A 21,587-nucleotide genomic window follows, 5' to 3' on the forward strand; every position below is an offset into this window, starting at 1 on the left:
GAACTACCTGTAGTCAGATTGTCTCTAAAGCTGAAAGATTCCTCCTTTGATGGCAATTTTAGAAGGACTTGTTTCTCTCCTATCTTTGCCCTCCTTATTGGTTTTTTTTTGGTCATTTTAATGTCTTCCGTAATTTATTTATTTATTTATTTATTTATTTATTTATTTATTTATTTATTTATTTATTTATTTATTTATTTATTTATTTATTTATTTATTTTAATTCCATTTATATCCCGCCCTTCTCCGAAGACTCAGGGCAGCTTACAAGCTTAGCAGTAGCCTTCATTCTATGTATATGCCTGCTTATTAGGGCTTTCACACACACACACCCAAGTGGCATTATTACAAAGTCAGCTTATTGCCCCCAACAATCTGGGTCCTCATTTTACCTACCTCGGAAGGATGGAAGGCTGAGTCAACCTTGAGCCTGGTGGGACTCGAACCTGCACTAATTGCAGGCAGCTGGTGTTACTTAAGGAGGCATTAGCCCACTGCTCCACCAAGGTGTAATGTTTTATATAACCTGTAAACGGCCCAGAGTTGTTGGGAGTCAGGTGCCAAATACATTTTAATTATTTCTATTATTTCTATGATTATTATTCCTTTCTCTTTGAAATAAAGGGAGGGGGCAGCTGGGAGGAGATCTTCTTTTCCAGAACTAGTGTAAATATTTGTTTTTACTATGTCCTTTTCCTTTTTTCAGGTTCTTTTTCGAAAGCAGAGGTGGTTTCCTCTTGCAGTCCAAGCAGCACCAGTGTTTTCCAGAATTACGCCCTGGAAGTACGGTATTTTTTGGTGTCGTTACCATAAACCTGGGGAAACAGATTTCAAAAGAAGGCTTATTTGCCTTCTCCTTTCACATTACATTTATCCTTAAAGTCCTAACATTTCAATCCAAGGAATTTTGCAATTTAACTAGCTGGAATTTCGTAGGAACATTTTTGGACAGGTATATTCTAAGGAACATATCACCCTTCAAACAAACCCTGCAAAGCATCATTACATTCTGGAATGGCCTGTTTTTGACAGCCCCAGGATATGGGAGCTGCTGTGAGGAAAGAAAAAAAAAGGACAAATCAGTTTAAAATGTGTTTGTCAGCTGTATAAATAGATTAAATCAGCTTTTACCTTTTTTTGACAATACAATGCTGCCACTTTTTCTTCTGTTGAAGAAACTAATTAATTTTACTGCCCGCATTGGCCTCCTGTTTCAGCATCAAGGCTTTTTAAATTAGATAATCAATTAGAAGCTGGAAAGCCACTGGTTTGATCCTCAGTCCCCCACAGCTAATTAAAGGTGTAGATTGGTTGGCTCTCATCTTGGCCTCATTATTTATACTTTCAATTAATATCCTGCTTTCATGGACCCTCCATGAGTCTATTATTATTATCTATTAGGGAGAAGGGGTGTCCATTAAAAACGAGTGTCCATTAAATCCAAACTGATGCGTATTTTGCCTATTTTACACTTGAATAAAATTCACTCACAGAAAAATAGTGTGTGGGGGGGTGAACACACTTTAAAGCTTATGCTCAAAGTCTGCTAAACCAATAAGTGGGGGTTTGTGGTACAGACAGCACAGTTCTGCATCCTAGATGTTACTTACCACTGTTAAGAAGAAGAAAAAGACCTGTATTCTAATTGTTAGTTGCGAAGTCGTGTCCGACCCATCGCGACCCCATGGACAACGTTCCTCAAGGCCTTCCTGTCCTCTACCATCTTCTGGAGTCCATTTAGGCTCACGCCTACTGCTTCAGTGAATCTATCCAGCCACCTCATTCTCTGTCGTCCCCTTCTTCTCTTGCCCTCAATTTTTCCCAGCATTAGGCTCTTCTCCAGTGAGTCCTTCCTTCTCATTAGGTGGCCAAAGTGTTTGAGTTTCAACTTCAGGATCTGGCCTTCTAAAGAGCAGTCAGGGTTGATCTCCTCTAGGATCAACCGGTTTGATTGCCTTGCAGTCCAAGGGACTCGCAGGAGTCTTCTCCAGCACCATAGTTCAAAGGCCTCAATTCTTTGGCGCTCGGCCTTTCTTATGGTCCAGCATTCGCAGCCGTACATTGCAACTGGGAAGACCATAGCCTTGACTATACACACTTTTGTTGGCAGGGTTATGTCTCTGCTTTTTACTATTGTATTGTATGCCCCCCCGCCCGAAAAAAGTCTCCTGTGGCTTTAACTCCGTGCCTTCCCCCAGGTCCTGATCTCCAGCTGTTCCCGATGTCGGACCTGCGACTGCCTGGTTCATGATGAAGAGATCATGGCAGGCTGGACCGCAGATGACTCCAACCTGAACACTACATGCCCCTTCTGTGGAAATCTCTTCTTGCCTTTCCTGAATATTGAAATCCGAGATCTCCGGGGCCCCGGAAGGTACTTGTTCACCGCTCCTTTGGAAATTTTTTGTTGGCAGGGTTTTCCACATGCCACAATTTCATAATCATGTGAGCATCATCTTTGTAGGTACTTCTTGAAGTCTAGTCCTTCTTCGGAAAACATCCAGCTTCCATCCCCTTTTATGAACCAGGCCGACAAAATGTGCTTTGCTGATCCCCTGTCAGGATTTACTACAACTTTAATTCCAGCTCAAAATGACTTGGTTTCAGAGAGGTACGTTTATTTCGCGATTGTTAAAACATTCATTAACTGCATTTATAACTTTCTTCTTGTCGAAATGAACAAAATGAACACCCCAAACTTGGTGAGGTTAATTGGATGGACAGAAGGGACTTGCAAATTCATGGAAAAAGCCCTATGCGAAGTACAGCCATTTGACCAAGTTGACACAGTATATGAGACACAACTGAAATTGGAAACAGGTTTGTGGCTTTGGGCATAGCAACTGATGTGAACCCAGCACTTAAGAACTGTAGTTATGTTGGAGAGTAGAAGAAGGATTTTCATACAGATATGTATGATAAAACCACAGCGAAATTGGCAGGAGTAATTATTTCAGTCATTGGAATTAATTACTGACAGAAGTGTATATTGATAATTTCAGCCATCAAGTAGTTTTTAGGATGTTTTTAAAAGAATGGGGAGAACTGACGGGGTTTGTGAGAAAAATGCTGAGATTCTGGAAAGCGTGTGAAGAGCAACAAAGATGTACGATGTACGGTTGAGAGAACTAGATAGGTCTGGCATATCAAAGAGAGGGATTAGGGGGTGACACGATAGCAGTCTTCCAATATTTGAGAGGCTGTCACGGAGAAGAAGGGGTCAGCCTATTCTCTCTAAAGCAGGGGTGTCAAACTCAATTTCATTGAGGGCCGCATCAGCATTGCGGTTGCCCTCAGGGAGCCGGGTGGGTATGGCCTGGGTGGGCCTGGCCTACTGGGTGGGCGTGGCTAGAGTGCATATGGCCTACTGGGTGGGCGTGGCCAGCTCTACAACGTTCGCATCAAGGGTGCCTATGGGGGCCTGGGCAGGAGTGGGACAGATCTGAGGGTCTCTGGCAGAAGGAGGGTCTCTGGGCCAGGGCCAAGGCAGTGGGGGCCGTTCCCTCACTGTTTCCAGGATGGCTTCGCGGGCCGCATGAAACCACTTCGCGGGCCAGCTCCAGCTCCCGGGCCTTGTGTTTGACATGTCTGGTCTAAAGGACAAGAAGTAATGGGTGGAAGCTTATCAAGGAGAGAAGCAACCTGGAACTAAGGAGGAATTTCCTGACAGTGAGAACAGTAAATCAGTGGAACGGCTTGCCTCCAGAAGCTGTGGGTGCTCCAATACTGGAGGTTTTCGAGAAGAGATTGGACAACCATTTGTCCAAAAATGGTATAAGGTCTCCTGCTTGAACAGGGGTTGGACTAGAAGACCTCCTAGGTCCCTTCCAACTCTGTTATCCTGTAAATGGCTTAGATACTAAAGCAGGGGTCTTCAAACGTGGCCCTTTTATGACTGGTGGACTTCCACTCCCAGAATTCCTCAGCCAGGCGTGCCTGGCTGAGGAATTCTGGGAGTGGAAGTCCACCAGTCATAAAAGGGCCACGTTTGAAGACACGCCCCCCCCTGTACTAGAGCAAGACAGATTGCTCGTGTTCCAGGTTAGTTATCAGATTTCCGTGTCTTTCTTCCTCCCTGGAATCTTCTCAGCAGTTTAGTTAGTTCTCCAGTCAACGTGTAACCTCTTTCAGCAGCTGCAAGGCAAAACATTTGGACACCCTCTGCGCCAAGAGCATTCAGATCCCTTCTCAGCGAAGGCATCCTTCAACCAAAGACGAGCCGCTTGGACACCCCCTGTCAAGAAGCGTCAGTGCCTACAGTTCTTTAGAGATAGATGAAGTGGGAGTCCATACACACAACCCTGTGGTGCCCACGGGGAGCTTGCCTACCACTTTCCAGCCGAGAACGGTAAGGGTCCGAGTGTTGTGTTCCTCACCTGGATTTTCAGAAGAAACATAGCCTGGATAAAGTCTTGCTGTGATATTTGTGTGCTTGTTTGTTTCTATCCTACCTTTATGATTTTTTACAAACAATTCAGAGGGATGAACACCTTCCTCCTCCTATTTCCCCCACAATAACAACCCTGTGAGGCAGATGGGGCTGACAGAGGCCAAATGGCCCCAAATCACCCAACTGGTTGTCATGTCTAAGGCAGGACTAGAATTCACAGCCTCTTGCTGATTTTGCCCAAAGTCATCCAGTTGGCTTTCGTGCCTAAGCCTGAACCAAAACCAGCCGTCTCCTGCTTTCTAGCTGGGTGCCATAACCACTTTAAGGTTTCATTATAAAATCATTTTGCTGAATACGATCAGAGGAATTGCTATAGGAATTAAATCATTCCTGTTCTTGGACTGGTAGTAGTTTTATTGTTGATTGTTTCACAGATGGTTCCCAATTCACCACCGTTCATTTAGCAACCGTTTGAAGTTATGACCACACTGTAAAAAGTCGTTAGGGTCATTGCAGGATCCCCGTGGTCATGGGATCAAACTCTGGGCACTTGGCAATCAGCATGTATTTGTGCCAGTCGCACAGCGTCCCAGGGCCACCTTCCCAACCAGTTCTCAACAAGTAAAATCAGTGGGGGAAGCTGGATTCGTTTAACCATCACATGCTTCAGTTAACAACCGCAGTGATTTCCTCAACCACCATTCCAAAAAGAGCAATAAAATTGGACGTGACTCACTGGACATCCACCATGCTTAGCAACAGAAATTCTGGTTCTTGTTGTGGTCGTAAGTTGAGGACTTAACCTATACTAGCAATCGCCTTTACATTGTTTTTGAGCAGCGCTCTGGACTCCTTTAGGAGAAGGAACAATAGAAACCATTAAATTGTAATTTAATAAGATAAAAGGTAAAGGTTCCCCCGCACATGCGTGCTAGTCATTTCCGACTCTAGGGGCCGGTGCTCATCTCCGTTTTAAAGCCAAAGACCAGCGCTTGTCTGAGGACATCTCCATGGTCATGTGGCCAGCATGACTAGATGCCAAAGGCGCACGGAACGCTGTTACCTTCCCACTGTAGTGGTCCCTATTTTTCTACTTGCATTTTTACGTGCTTTTGAACTGCTAGGTTGGCAGAAGCTGGGACGAGTAACAGGCACTCACCTCTGCTACGCGGCACTTGGGATTCGACCCGCCAAACTGCCGACCTTCTGATCGACAAGCTCAGCATCCTAACCCACCGAGCCACCACGTCCCTATTAATTTAATAAGTGTTCTGTACCAGCCTACTACCGGCCCTGCAGAAAAGGCAGGGACAACCGCTTTACAAAACGGCAAGAGGCTGGAACTAAGCCCGCCAAATTTATTAACATAAAACAGAGCAAACAGAAACACGAACCATGAAACAGGAGCTATTCAAACGGTTGCCTTCAGCAAACCAGCCCTCCCACACATTCCCCTTTTAAACAGTTCAAGGCATGGCTTCTCTCTGCCTCCTTCCAAGGTGCCCCATTGCCTTCCTCTGTTTACTCCTGATTGACTGCCTCCTGCGTTGGGCGTCCTTGAACAGGGCCAGCTGTGGGTCATCTTCATCCACGCTGTCAGGCTCACACAGCTGGGTCTACGTCGTAACCAGATGGGAGGGGCCTGGCTGAGGGCTCTGCGGAGCCTCAGGGCTATCCTCTGGAGGCCCTCCAACACCCCCCTCCTCTTCTGAATCGTCCGACCCAACTGCTGAACCCACAGGCTGACCCTGAATCACAACACTAAGATACAATATGCCATAAGACAAAAACTTCTCTGGAAGTGAAAGCAGAATTTTTAAAACCCAGGAAATCACAGGAAAATCCAAAGGTATACTAATAATACCTGAAGATTCACGAGGAGGGTCCTCGTGAATATTCGACAGGGATTTCTCACTCATCTCTCTTCTTATGCCCCATCTGGCATCGCAGGAGTCTTTGCAGCTGGAGTGGCATCTGCCTAGCCCGGAGCCCATCACTGTTCCTTATCTAAGTCCTCTCGTTGTCTGGAAAGAACTTGAGAGCTTATTGGAAAACGAAGGAGATCACGTGATCACCGTGGCAGAGTTTGTGGACCATCACCCCATCGTCTTCTGGAACCTGGTGTGGTATTTCCGACGGCTGGACTTACCAAGTAGCTTGCCTGGGTTAATTCTGTCCTCTGAACACTGCAATAAAAATTCCAAGGTAGGGAAAACAAAATGTTACGTTAATTGTAAGCATTGATTTTGTTTTGAGGATTAGTGGTTGTTATTAAATTAAAGAGCTGCAGGAGAAAGGGTGGCAGAACTTGGGGGTGGAGTGAAACGGGGAATCAGCCTAGAATCCCTGCATAGTCACAAGAGAACCAACTCCAGTCCACCAACTCCAATCCCCCTTGAGTATTGCTGACCATTATCTAGCTAACCGAGTGCTGTCCCTTAATTGAGAAGATTTCCAGCGCGTAGACTTTCAGCAATAAATCAATTTAATTGAATCTTTGTGTGTGCATCTAGTCTTTCACACCTGACAAAAACATTTTAGCTAAACTGGTTGCTTTGTCTTGTGGGTGTAAGTTTTACCTTCGTACAGAATGTGTAGCCTGCTTTACAGTCATGTTAAAAGTCCTCAACATAACAACCACAGTTAAGCCCAAAATTTCTGTGGCTAAGTGAGACAGTTGTTCGGTGAATTTTGTTCTATTTTACGACCTTTCTTGCCACAGTTGTTAAGAGGATCACTGCGGTTGTTAAGTTAGTAACCTGGATCCAGCTTCCCCATTGGCTGCTGGTTAGCAGGTCACAAAAGATGAACTCATGGCCCAGGGACACTGCGACTGTTATTAATATTAGGTGAATTGCCAAGCAATTGAATTTTGATTACATGACCATGGTCGTAAGTGTGAAAAACAGTCATAAGCCTTTTTTTTTACTGCCGTTGAAACTTTGAGCAGCCACTAAACGAACTGTTGTAAGTTGAGGATTACCTGTACTGAAGCGTTCATTTTTGCTATATTCTGGAATTTCCAGTGCCTCTTCTCATCCTGAGCTAATTCTATTTCTCTTTGCATTTCCCTTTCCTTAGGACCTTGCTTCTGGGTAACGCTGCCTTATTTCCTTTTTATAATTGTATCTGAGATATTTTGTGTTCTCCCTCTACAGATCCCCAGAAACTGTATCTTGGAGAACAGCAAGCATGTTCTGATTCAGATGTTGTGGGACAATATGAAACTGCACAAAGATCCAGGACAGCCCCTCTATATTCTGTGGAATGCCCAGAGTAAGTTATCGGTATTCTTTTATTATTTAATGGAAAAAGATTTCCCACCAGGCCAAGAGTCAGAACTGATAAGCATTAGGAGTTTGATCACACCATTCTTGTCTTACAGGTCAAAACCGTACCCTTGTGTTTGAGAGTGAGTGTTGTGTTACGTCTTGCTATTGCTGAGGAATTATTTATTTCTTGACTTACTTTGAACAACACCCCCCCTCCTTTCCTAGTGTATGTGTGTGTGTGTATTTTATGTGGTTGCTTTTCAGCTTACAGCATACATTTATTTTTCCCAGCCATTTTGTGTACTTTGTCAATCCTTCTCCTAGTTTCACTTTCTTTGAGAAACACTAGAAATCCTTCTAATGATTTGGAGATGACCCCCCTGCCTGTTTTGACCTGGCCTTCGGTGTTCCTTGGCTTACAGCTCATAGATGCCCTTGATCTGACTTTCTTTCTTATGGCTGGCCGTTCCCTGTCGCGCTTCATTTGTGGACCCCAGCTTCACAAAATTGTCTTTATGTGATATTCTTTTATTTTTAAAACAGCCGTGAGGTGTTATGTTGTTGTTGTTGTTGTTGTTCACTGTGCTTTCTAAATGTCCTTCTCCAGCTCAGAAACACCCAGTGGTTCGTTTGCTACAAAAGGATGATGGTTTCTTTAACCAGGAGCTCTTAAGAAACATGGTCAAGAGTATTAAGATGAACGATGTCTATGGACCAATGAGCCAGATCCTAGAGAGGCTGAACAAAGGACCACAGATCAAAAGGCAGAGGTGAGACCAAAGGCTGAAAAACTGTTTTTTTTCCCCCCAGGGAAGAAAAAACTCAGAAGATTCAGTTGGTCACTCGCCCAGAAAGTATTTCTTCCTCCCCTTTCAGAAGAATTGTAGCATCTGGATTTCAAGTTATATTGTGGTATTTTTGTCCCACTGGGTCCCTTAGTTTAGGTCCGCACACCGTATTGAGATGGGTTGAAGCATCTTCCTTCCCTTGAGCTGACCATTTTGGCAGGACTCCAACTATTCAGTCAAGCAGGCCTGGCTCAGGTATAGCTTTAGTAGTGAAAAAGCCCTAATCGTTTTGTTTATTTAAAAGAGCTGTATGATTGCCCATCTTGAACAAGGACTAGGGGTGACATGATAACTGTCTTCCAGTATTTGAGGGACTATCACGGAGAGGATGGGTCAAACTGCTCTCCCAGGCATCTGAGGGCAGGACAAGAAGCAACGGATGGAAACGAATCAAGGAGAAAAGCAACCTAGAACCAACCTAGGAGAACTTTCCTGACGGAACCATTAACCAGTGGAACGGCTTGCCTCCAGAAGTTGTGGGTGCTACATCTCTGGAGGTTTTCAAGAAGAGACTAGACAGCCATTTGTCTGAAATGGTCTAGGGCAGGGGTAGGCAACCTCGGCTCTTTGATGACTCATGGACTTCAACTCCCAGAATTCCTGAGCCAGCATAGCATAAAAGAGCCAAGGTTGCCTACCCCTGGTATAGGGTTTCCTGCTCGAGCAGGGGGTGGGACTAGAACAGGGCTTTTCAACCAGTGGTACGGGTACCACCTGTGGTACATTGGCACCTGGCAGGTGGTACGCGACCATCCTAGAAAAGTGGTAGCAGGGGAGGGGCTGAACCGGTGGCAGCACCGCACAAGCCTGAGCGAGAGATGGCTGGAGCTGCAGGGCTGTCGGCTCGGCGGAAGCACCAGGATCAGCACCAGGCTCCAGCTGGAGCTCAGCGCTGATCCCGGTGTTTTTGCTGAGCCCAGAAGAAGCGCTGGTCAGCTGGAATGTTGCAGCATCTCCAGGGTCTTGTGATTTACCTTCAGATGCTTGGCAACTGATTCATATTTATGACGGTCACAGTGTCCCAGGGTCATGTGAAGTGACCAAAACCTGCTGCAACTACCCAGTAAAGGGAGGGAATAAAAACCAAACATTCCCCCCCCACCCCACTCCCGCTACCAATCCTCAACAGAAATGCTCACAACAATGAAAACTTCGGACAGGAGGAAAAGCACCGCCGGGCGGGTGGGCAGGTGTCTTGCTCGGCTGTGGCTTGGGGGGCAATTTTTTTAGTGTCATTGTAGCTTCAAACAGTCACTAAGCAAACTGTTGTAAGTCAAGGACTACCTGTACTTCATCACTTTTTTCCTTTTTTGGTCATCAAGTTTTTGACACCTTGCTAGGCGACTGGTGGTGCTCGGATGTTGCCATATCCTAAAAGTGGTACAATGGGTGAAAAGGTTGAAAGACCTGCAGGGTCACTTCCAACCCTATTTATTCTAATACAAGCTCAGCGGTACTAAAACCAAGTAACGATAAAATATAACCATAAAACAAGCACCTAAGCCTCGCCTCCCACCCCCACCCCGATTGGATGCTTCCGGCAAGCTCCATGTACTTTCCTTCTGTTGCATCTATTCTATTCGATCCTATCTTTTAGCACCTGGGTAAAACAAACCAGATCCTGACGGCTTTGCGAAAGGCCGTGGGGGCCTGCCAAACGGGTGGGATGAGGCTTTTTTTTTTACCTTTTTCGTGAGATGATGCTGGCAGACGGCGTTTCATCACATAAGAATAGAACGTACTTGGAAATTGTTTTAGAATGCAAGCTATTTTTACATCAGCACTTCCCTGTAAAAATAGCCTGCATTTTTAAAAACATTTCCAAAAGATGTTCTGTACTTAGTGCGATTCGTGATACTGCAGAAAGACTTGTGGCAATGCTGTAGCTCCTCCTGCCACCGCCGCCGTTTTTTTTTGGCCCACTGCAAGTTGCTACCTTGATTCTAAAAACACCCGTTTTACCAGGGGTGTGTGTTGTGATTCAGGGTCAGCCTGTGGGTTCGGCAGTTGGGTCGGACGATTCAAAGGAGGAGGGGGGTGTTGGAGGGCCTCCAGAGGATAGCCCTGAGGCTCCGCAGAGCCCTCAGCCAGGCCCCTCCCATCTGGTTACGACGCAGACCCAGCTGTGTGAGCCTGACAGCGTGGATGAAGATGACCCACAGCTGGCCCTGTTCAAGGACGCCCGACGCAGGAGGCAGTCAATCAGGAGTAAACAGAGGAAGGCAATGGGGCACCTCGGAAGGAGGCAGAGAGAAGCCACGCCCTAAACTGTATAAGAGGGGAATGCGTGGGAGGGCTGGTTTGCTGAAGGCAACCGCTTGAATAGCTCCTGTTTCATGGTTCGTGTTTTTGTTTTGCTCTGTTTGCTCTGTTTAGTGTCAATAAATTTGGCAGGCTTAGTTCCAGCCTCTTGCCTTTTTGTAAAGGGGTTGTCCCTGCCTTTTCTGCAGGGCCGGTAGTAGGCTGGTACAGAACAGGGGGCTTGATACTCCTTCGTATGTATCCCCCTTGGTAAAAGTGGCAGTGAAAGTCACAAGCTATTTGTTTCTTAACTTAATTCTTATTTGATGATTAAATAATCAGTATAGAATTAATTTTTAAGTTGACGGTTTTTTTAAGTCTCCGTAATCATTGCAGGACAGCATATAAAAAAGGCCAGTAAATGCTCTACAGGTGATCTCTCTCTGCTCCAGCCCTGCTTACTTCAAAGAAGTGGGAGATTAGTAGTGCAGAGATTTTTTTTTACTTCCTTCCGTTTAGGTGGCTGGTGCAGTAAGGGATCCATTTTGCCTCTAGGTTGCAGGCAGTCCTCACATTATAACCACAGCTGGACCTGTAATTTTGGTTAAGTCACTCCGGTCATAGGTTAAGAGACCCACATGATCATCGGACTTGATTTTTACTATCATTTTTATGGCGGTTATTAAATGAATCATGTGATCCTTAAGCAAATCTATTCTCCTGGGTGTTTTTTTTACTGGAAATTGGGGGGGGGGGAAATGCCTCAAACCATGGTCACGTGACTGTGGGGTACTGCAACCAATCATCAATGTGAGCTAGGATCCAAGTTCCCCAAATGTGGTCATGTGACCACAGTATGCTGGGAGCAACATTTTGCAATGACCAGAAGTGTTTTATGGGCCATGAAGGTCCCTTTCCAAGCTGTTGTTAACTACAAGCGGTCATTAAACGACCGGTCCTAAGTTGAGAACTACCTGTACACCCATATTGAGCAAGATTTCAAAGCTGTGGGACGTCTTACTCTGCTTCTCATTCCTGAAGGCAATTCTAGAGAGCCGTGTGCTTTTTGTTCTGCACCTAATAGGCCAGACATCTTGGGCAAGAGAAATACAATGAAAAAGAGATGACACTGTTAAAAATCAGCAGCATCTTCCTGAGGTTGGAAAAAAAACAAACACCTTCCTCAAATTACCTGCAGACCAATATCTCAATGCTAATACACAAATCTGCCACAGTGGATTTGAAGCAGTGATTAAAAAATGAAGCTTTCCCATTTTATTTTTGTCTGTTTTGTTTCAGGAGCCTTTATAGAGAGATACTATTTCTCTCTCTCGTTGCTCTTGGAAGAGATAATATTGATATAGGTAAGCAATCCGTAATCTTCTCCTTAGTGTGTGTTAAATGTTTAAACTGTGCAAACTATCGCTTCTGGGCTTAGAAAGCATAATTGTATTTTAAAAGTCCTCTTAATATGACATACATGTATTTAATCATTTTGTTCTCCAAAATAAAGAATATATTTGAGCCAATGACCCGGGGAGGATTAGGTTCAGAAAGTCAGGTAGTGAAACTTGTGTGAAGTTGAATAATTAAATTTGCTTCTCTGGGCAAAAATACTTTTCCCAACAAAAGATCCATAACTGCAAACTTTGGCTTTCTTTTGTTTTGTGATGGACTGAGAAAATTTTCCCATTTTTCTCAACCTTGATGCTGTTTCCAGGCTGAATTAGCATCTCTTCCCAACAGCAGTCATTAACTAAAATATGCCAGCTCAGTTCCAGCCTGAAGGACAGCCCTGGTAACTGCTAGGGACAAAAGCTCCCAGCATTGTTTTAAATTATGCGAGTTTTCAAATCACTCAATCAGTCAACCACTTCTTTTCAGCACTGTTGTAACTTTGAACGGTTGTTAAATGAATAGTCATAAGTCAAGGACTTGCTGTACTGCCTACATATAAGCCTCACAAAAAGGACTTTGAAAACATGAGCTTTTAAACTGCATTTTCTTACATATTTTTGACTGGTATCTTTTTGTTTGTGACTAGATTTTTATATGTATAGGTGTGTGCGTGTGTGTATACATATGTATATATCACACAGACATATCTATCTGCTTATCTATATCTTTCTATCATTATTTATCATCTATATCTCTATCATCTGTTATCTATCATCTATCTGTCTGATCTATTTATAACTGTTTATCATCTATCTGTCATTATTTTCTGTCCATCTGTTCTATCTACCCACCCATATCTATCTATCTATCCATCCACCCACCCATATCTATCTATCTATCTATCCATCCATATCTATCTATCCATCTATCCACCCATATCTATCTATCCATATATCTATCCACCCATATCTATCTATCTATCTATCTATCTATCTATCTATCTATCTATCTATCTATCATCTATCTATCTACCTATCTATCATCTATCCATCTATCTATCACCCATATCTATCTATCCACCCATATCTATCCATCCACCCATATCTATCCATCTATCCATATCTATCCATCTATCCATCTATCTACTCATATCTATCTATCCATCCATATCTATCTATCTATCCATCCATCCATATCTATCTATCTATCTATCATCTATCTATCTATCTATCTATCTATCTATCTATCTATCTATCTATCCATCCATCCATCCACCTATATCTATCTATCATCTATCCATCTATCTGTCCACCCATATCTATCTATCTATCTATCTATCTATCTATCTATCTATCTATCTATCTATCTATCTTATCTATCTATCCATCCATCTATATCTATCTATCATCTATCCATCTATCTATCCACCCATATCTATCTATCTATCTATCTATCTATCTATCTATCTATCTATCTATCTATCATCTATCTATCTATCTATCTATCTATCTATCTATCTATCTATCTATCATCTATCCATCTATCTATCCACCCATATCTATCTATCCACCCATATCTATCCATCCACCCATATCTATCCATCTATCCATATCTATCCATCTATCCATCTATCTACCCATATCTATCTATCCATCCATCCATATCTATCTATCCATCCATCCCTATCTATCTATCTATCTATCTATCTATCTATCTATCCATCCATCCATCCATCCACCTATATCTATCTATCATCTATCCATCTATCTGTCCACCCATATCTATCTATCTATCTATCTATCTATCTATCTATCTATCTATCTATCTATCTATCTTATCTATCTATCTATCTATCCATCCATCTATATCTATCTATCATCTATCCATCTATCTATCCACCCATATCTATCTATCTATCTATCTATCTATCTATCTATCTATCTATCTATCTATCTATCTATCTATCTATCATCTATCTATCTATCCCTCTATCTATTGGCCAACCTACCTACTTATCTGTCTTGTGCATCTGCCTCCCTCAGCCCAGCGCTATAGGCATTTTCTTCCTCTCCTTCCAGATGCTTTCGACAGAGAATACAAGATGGCTTACGATCGTCTCACCACAAATCAGGTCAAGAACACCCACAACTGTGATCGGCCGCCTAGTACCGGAGTGATGGAGTGCCGAAAGACGTTTGGGGAACCCTATCTCTAGACAGAACCGGGGTGCGTCACGAGGTGCTTCTTAGGCGAATGACAACAGCAGCCACCGCAGCCTTCAGAAAGACTCTTCTTCCGCTGAGAAACACACACACCCCGGGCCTTTGTCTAAAGGAGAATTCCTGTAGGGAACACAGTCCTGGGATTACGAAAGACACACACACACACACCCGGGCTCCAGCTGGCACAGAATCCAGAGCATTTTGCGGCAGAAAAGGGCGAATCGGGGTGGACCAGAAACAGGCATTAAGGAAGCTTTTCAAATATTGCGTTTGCAGGGGAGGCGCAAAAAGTTACAGAAGGCAGACCAAGAGTTATATGACAACAGATTTTAAATTATTCATAGCAAGTTCATATTTTTTTAACTTTTTAAATTCCTAGAGTGAAGTGAGGGGACTTGGTTGCCTAAGCAATACTTTTTTCAGAATATTGCTGTGTATAGGAACAGGTCTTCTTCTTCTCCCCCCCCCCTTTCCTTTTCTTTTCTAAAGAAACACTTTTCATTTTGCTTTTTTTTTAATGTAATACAGAACTTTCAGTACTATATTTCCTATTCTGCAAAATCTGTATCCACCTAGCTAATTTTAGCTGACAAGTAACAGGAAGCTTTCTTACGTTAATCGGCTTTGTCACTGTCTGAATGTGGAAGCGTGAGGCCGCTTTCCTTCTCTCCCACAGAACGGAGCTTCCCCCATATTTTTATATGAAAAACCTGATTGAATATTGGAAGCTACCGCAAATCATTGCAGAGGACAGTCTCAAGAGGGCTGGAGCAGAACGCCCGCCTCTGTACAGGTAGTCTTTGACTTACAACCACACTTGGGACCAGGATTTCCGTCACTGAGCAAAGCAATTGTTAAGCGGGTTGCATCTGATTTTACAACCTTTTTTTGCCATTGTTGTTAAAGCAAATCACTGCCAGGGTTAAGTCAATTGTTAAATTAATCCAGCTTTCCCCACTGACGTTGCTTGTCGGCAGCCAGCTGGGAAGATCACAAAATGGTGATCATACGGCCCCAGGACCAATTTTGACCACGTGACTGGGGGTGCTGTGATGGTTGTAAATACAAGGATCTGGGCCATAAGTCACTTTTTCCAGGGCTGTTGTAACTTTGAACGTTCGCTAAAAGGAATGGTTGCAAGTCTAGAACCATCTGCATATTCAAGGGAGGAGCTGTGAGTCTGGAGATCTGCAAATATTCGGGCAATATTCCATCTTTTCGTTTTCTCTTGCTGGTGTTTGTGCTTCTTTGTTTTCCTAGCAATTGGAGGAGGATTTGGCCTCCCCATTTTTCAAACTGGCATATTGAGAGAGAGAAGTGGGTGCCTGTAAAAGGAGCTCTCTGCCAGAGGTGCAGAGTACTTCAGATTCAGAGCCTGCACACTGCCAAAGACGCTTTGGAGGGCTTAGGAACATAGAAGCAGCATCTGGAAGCCGCCGTGTCTTTCAGGTGTTGCAGATCTCTGTTCACAGGGCTTAGCAGCCCCTCCCTCTGATTCTCCAAAACATAACTCTTACGGTCTCGTCTTTCTTATTATCTAATTCAGGGCTCTCCAAACGTGGTAACTTTTAAGACTTGTGGACCTCAACTCCCAGAATTCCCCAGCCAGCATGAGCGTGAATTCTGGGAGCTGAAGTCCACAAGCCTTAAAGTTGTCCAGTTTGGAGGCCCCTGATTTAAGTTCGAGGCAGATTTTATCAGATTCAAGCCTGCACTAATAGTGGTGGGATGAAGGTGTATTCTTAATCCAGGAAAAAACACTTCCAATATAAAAACCGGAAGGCAAAAAGCTAATTCGTGGACACGTCCAGTAATTTTCTTTTCAACAAGATGAAAATGGGTTTGCTTTTCTTCTCTTTTTCTAGAGTAAGTTTTGACTTGGCATACTTGGCAAGAGGCCTGGGATTTCTTACTGCCCAACCCCCCCCCCCTGTGAACAGTAAACACTAATTTAGCTTTTTTTCAAGATCATCCCAAACTAGCTGCCCACTGCATAACATCATTGAGATTTTGATTCCATCCGTTCCCCTTGTTTTTCAAGGTTCCCCAATTTTAAACAGTATTTGCCCACCTATTTGAAGAAACTGAAATCTGAAACCATTATATGCTATGGAAAACTCTTAGAATCTAAGGCACAATGCAGCAAGATTTTTTTTCCCCTGCAATTCTCCTGTAATTTTCCCCTGTGAACTATACTTTTCTACAGTTCTGCATCCAACTTTTATTTATTGTTGAATTTTTAGACTGTCCTCTCTAGGAATTGTATGATTAAGCTGGACGTTCTAAATCAGTGAATAGACAATTTCTAAAGTCACTTAACCGCTAATGATTTAGCAGTGTTTGAGATATGTGTCGGTTAATTTCCGTCTACAATTTGTAAGTTATTGTATCTCCAGAGAAAACAAATGTAAGTGCCTACAGTAATACATTTGTGCACTACTGGTCATCCTTGTTTAGTGACCACAGTTGGGACTGGCCATTCGGTTGTTATGTGAAGCAGAAAAAGAAAAATCACAATGTGTTTATGATCTGACTTCGGCTTTCCTTTGCTTTACCAATCTGCGAAGGTCATAAATATGAGAATTGCTCACACAGCCAATGTTGTAACTGTGAACGATCGCTAAATAAGGCAGTCTCTAAACAAGGACTTCCTTAGCAGGTACGAGCTTCTGAACTGTATGAAAGCCACTATTTCAGAGTATTTTATAGCCATGATGGAAGGATCGGCTTCTTCTTGAGCTGTAACTACGGAATTAAGAGAACCACTAGCCAGAATCAATGCTTGGGCTGGCAAGCATCATTCATTTAGTTTTAGCAGACGTGCTTCCGGATCAGGAATATTTGCTTGAAGCTTTGCTTCACCCAAGACAGGGGTAGGCAACCTTGGCTTTTTTATGACTCGTGGACTTCAGCTCCCAGAATTTCTGAGCCAGCCACGCTGATGGGAAAGGGAGAGGTTTCCAAGCTGAGCCATGCTGGCTGAGGAATTCTGGGAGTTGAAGTCCACCAGTCATGAAGGGGCCATATTCTCCCATACTGGCTAAGGAATTCTGGGAGTTGAAGTCCACGAGTCATAAAAGAGCCAAGGTTGCCTACCCCTGACCTAAGAGAACAACTGAATGTTGACGGAAAAAAAAAGTCCAGGTAGTTCTCAACTTATGACCACAATTGAGCCCAGAATTTATGTTGCTGTTAAGTGAGAAATTTGTTAAGTGAGTTTTGCCTCATTTTGCAACTTTTTCTTGCCACGTTTGTTAAGTAAATCACTGCAGTTAAATTAGTAACACGGTTGTTAAGTGAATCTGGCTTCCCCATTGACTTTACTTGTCAGAGGTAAAGTGGGGGTCCCACGATCCAAAGACTCTGCAATCGCCCTAAATATGAGTCAGTGGCCAAGCCTCTGAATTTTGATCACGTGACCACCGGGATGCTGCAACGGTTGTAAGTGTGAAAAATGGTCATAAGCCACTTTTTCCAGTGCCGTTGTTAACTTCGGTCACTAAATGAGCTGTTGTAAGTCAAGGACTCCCTGCAGTCTCATTCTAATGAGAGCACTTCCTATCAGCTCCTCTCTAGGTGTGGTTGAATCAAAAGATCGCGGCAAAAGTAGCAGGCTGCTATTAAGAAGAGAGTATCATTCCGTTTAAGTAGGAATCACCCAGGCTTCGCAGCCAGCCAGCTAGCCAGCATGGACAGTCTTTGTGGACAGCCAGAGCATCTAACAGAGAGGTGTTAAATCATAGAAAACCAGAAACATCACTACAGGCTAAAAATCACTAGACTAGGTCTGATTGTCTTTGGCCGCCTCAGGCGGGCCAATTCACAGGAGAAGCCAACGGTGCCAGGAAGGGCTGGTGGAACAAGAAGACGGGGCAAGCAGAGAAGCTGCTGACTTGATGCCGGCAAATCAGACGCCAGGTTGAACACGCAACAACCGAAAGAAGCTGTGCTTGACTCGCCTATAAAGTCACCAAGAATCGGACACGACTAAGTGGTTTAAAAAACAGAGTCTTCAACATCTCACTAAGCATTTAATGATCTGCTACGTATCCATTGCAACAAGTTCAGGAAGTGGATCGTAACCTTGACCTTCTCTGTTCGGTCAAGCAATCCAGGTAATCCCAGACTCATAACCACAATTGAGCTCCAAATGTATCTTGTTCAGTTCCTATAACTCATCTTGGAGAACAAAAGAGAATTCTGGGGCCTTTGCTGCCCAAACCATGAAATTCTGCCTCATTTTATACTCCTTTAAAAAGCAACCCGGGACTTTTTATTATTACTATTATTTTTAAAACAGTGAATGAAAATGAAATATGGCTTTCCCTCCTCCGAGCATGTTGTTTCATCCTAATGTTTTGGAACAGTTTTGTACTTGCACTCATCATGAACCCAGTCTCCCCTCTTGTTTGCTTCAGGGCATCAGACGGAACAAAACGTTTGTAAAACTCTAATGTTTAAATAGGGCTTTATCAAGAATCCGATAAAGTATTTTATCTTAGTTAACTTAGCATTTCAGTAGGAAATATTTTACTCCCAAAGACAGAAATGGAGACTTGTTACATGTAAATGTGTATATAAAATATTAAAAAAAAATATTGGTGGGTTTCCAGAAAGTAGTTGTATTTCTCAAAAATATGATCTCCCTGGAATTTCAAAACAGATGTTTTATTAATTTGCAAAAGAGCACTTTCACAAAGGAATGGTTGTAGATTTGTACATATGAACTGTTTACATTTTGTTTACCAAAAAAAGGGCATCAGTTCAAGTGTTTTATTTTTGGTTTCAATTTGTAGGTCAATTTCGAGGTGTATATTTCAATCTTCACAATGGGAAAATGTATTTTTTTTCCTGAAATGTCATAGAAAAAAAAAGACTATTTAAAATTTTACAAAGACTAAATAAAGAAAAGTTTAAAAGAAATATGCTTGTAGATATTTTTTGTTACCAAATGGGAGTACCTGTAATTCCACTTACTTTCAGGCTTCGTAAGGCTTCAGTATCGAGAACAGATAGAAGCAGGGGGGAAAAAGATCTGCAGGGTACAATTTCTATTCCCCCCCACCTACTGTATTTTCTGCTTTATATCTCTAGCACAAACTATGATGTCAGCCCTGCAAGACAGACCAGATGAAGACTGACTACAGTTATTACAGACATTCATTACACTGTATATAACAGTGATGGTGAACCTTTTAGAGACCGAGGGCCCAAACTGCAACCCAAAACCCACTTATGTATCGTCGGGTGCCGGGTAGGCATGGCCCATTGGGTGGGCGTGGCAGCGGTGGTAACGGCAGACTGGGCGGGGCTAAAAAGTTCAATCCCAACTTTGCAAGATCTTTTTTTTTCCTGCGAGAAGTTGAAATTGATTGATTGAACCTTTTTTTTTTGCACACTGCAGCAGAGGCCTAAAGCGAAAAGGTTTTATAAAACCCAGCTGAAGGCCTAGGGCTGGGGTAACAGCGTGCGTGTCCACAGAGAGGGCTCTGCATGCCACCTGTGGCACGCGTGCCATAGGTTCGCCACCACGGGTATATAATAACAAATCTTGAGTCTTCCCTCCCACTTCCTCTACATCCCATAGTATCTCAAAAGCCAACTTGAGTTTCTTCTACATAATATGTCCCTTCCCAGGGCTTAAGCTTCTGCCTTTGTTTCTGTAATGCCTTCTGAATAGAGGCAGTTCCCAACTTACAGCCATTTCTTTAGGTAAAGGTAAAGGTTTACTTGACAGTTGTGTCCGACTCTAGCGGTCGGTGCTCATCTCCATTTCCTAGCCGAGGGAGCCAGCGCTGTCTGAAGACTTTTTTGCAGCTGTGTGGCCAGCATAACTACACTCTCTGAGGCACACAGAACGCTGTTTCCTTCCCACCAACGTAGTACCTACTTAAAAGGTAAAGGTTCCCCCGCATATGCGTGCTAGTCGTTTCCAACTCTAGGGGCCGGTGCTCATCTCCGTTTCAAAGCCGAAGAGCCAGCGCTTGTCCGAGGACGTCTCCGTGGTCATGTGGCCATGACTAGACGCCAAAGGCGCACGGAACGCTGTTACCTTCCCACCGTAGCGGTCCCTATTTTTCTACTTGCATTTTTACATGCTTTCGAAATGCTAGGTTGGCAGAAGCTGGGACGAGTAACAGGCGCTCACTGTTACGCGGCACTCGGGATTCGACCCGCCAAACTGCCGACCTTCTGATCGACAAGCTCAGCTTCCTAACCCACTGAGCCACCACGTGCGTCCCTCTTTAACATTCTTATTAGCACATAATTTTATGCAAAAAGTGAACAGATCCTACCGTAACTTGGTATTATATATAGAATAGGCCATAGTATTTAGTTGCTGCCTGCAAGTAATTCAATGCTTTCCTGGCTTGGCTTACGTGAGCAAAATACCCTAATTTCCTTTGTTTTCATGCAGTTTGCTAAACCCCTTGAGAATTAGATGGAACATCTAACTTGAAGTTTCAGATTTGTAAACCCCATTTATAAGGTGGCTAAACTGGTCCTTCACGGTATTTAGCTGCATCACGTAGGCCAGCTTTTGCCAATCTGACATCTTCCAGATATGTCTAGAGTTAAAACTGCGTGCATCTAGGACCATATTTGTCATGTGTGGACTTCAACCCCCAGAATTCCCCATGTGGCCATAACTAGACGCCAAAGGCGCACGGAACGCTGTTACCTTCCCACCGTAGCGGTCCCTATTTTTCTACTTGCATTTTTACATGCTTTCGAACTGCTAGGTTGGCAGAAGCTGGGACGAGTAACAGGCGTTCACCCTGTCGCAGAGTGCTCAGGTTTTGAACCTGAACTGTCAGTTTTCCAATTGACAAGCTCAGCATCTTTAACCGCTGAGCCATTGCAGCCCCTTAACCGCTTAGCGTCCTTCATAGTTATGATGGTGATGAGGAAAGGGATTTGCAACGAGTCCTTGCGCTTGAGCCTTGTTGCCGCATCTCTATAGTCACGTGATCAAAATTCAGGCACTTGGCAACTTGCATGTATTTGGGATGGTTTTCTTAGCAAGGTTGCTGATGTGGTTGGCTTGGGTATCTCCTGGAGGTCTCCCATCCAACACAGCACTAATCATGACCAGATCCAGTTTAGCTTCTCATCCCAACCTGGGAGGTGGGTGGGTGGGCTGGAGGCCTTTCCTATTCTGTTTTTATCCTGTTTAGGAACTGTGGGCTTTGAGCAGGAGACTGAGATCAGCCAG

General features: G+C 43.6%; 1 protein-coding gene across 3 annotated transcripts in view; it reads left to right on the forward strand.

The window, feature by feature from the left end:
• DENND4A (DENN domain containing 4A) overlaps nt 1–19,282 on the forward strand; it is an 83,389-nt gene extending 64,107 nt beyond the window's left edge. The window contains exons 23-32 of one of the 3 annotated variants that reach the window (XM_083370995.1): nt 707–783; nt 2,199–2,374; nt 2,465–2,611; nt 4,132–4,348; nt 6,341–6,595; nt 7,549–7,666; nt 8,270–8,432; nt 12,051–12,115; nt 14,228–14,375; nt 18,182–19,282. In XM_083370995.1, coding sequence (XP_083227121.1) covers nt 707–783; nt 2,199–2,374; nt 2,465–2,611; nt 4,132–4,348; nt 6,341–6,595; nt 7,549–7,666; nt 8,270–8,432; nt 12,051–12,115; nt 14,228–14,364 — 1,355 coding nt within the window. In that variant the 3' untranslated portion in view covers nt 14,365–14,375; nt 18,182–19,282. Of the gene's footprint in view, nt 1–706; nt 784–2,198; nt 2,375–2,464; nt 2,612–4,131; nt 4,349–6,340; nt 6,596–7,548; nt 7,667–8,269; nt 8,433–12,050; nt 12,116–14,227 lie in introns of all 3 variants that reach the window. The other 2 variants (XM_083370994.1, XM_083370996.1) reach the window with 2 other exon arrangements.
• The last annotated feature ends 2,305 nt before the right edge of the window (nt 19,283–21,587 follow it).

Source organism: Vipera ursinii, assembly GCF_947247035.1.
Source record: "Vipera ursinii genome assembly, chromosome: 11".
NCBI classification, from domain to species: Eukaryota; Metazoa; Chordata; class Lepidosauria; order Squamata; family Viperidae; genus Vipera; species Vipera ursinii.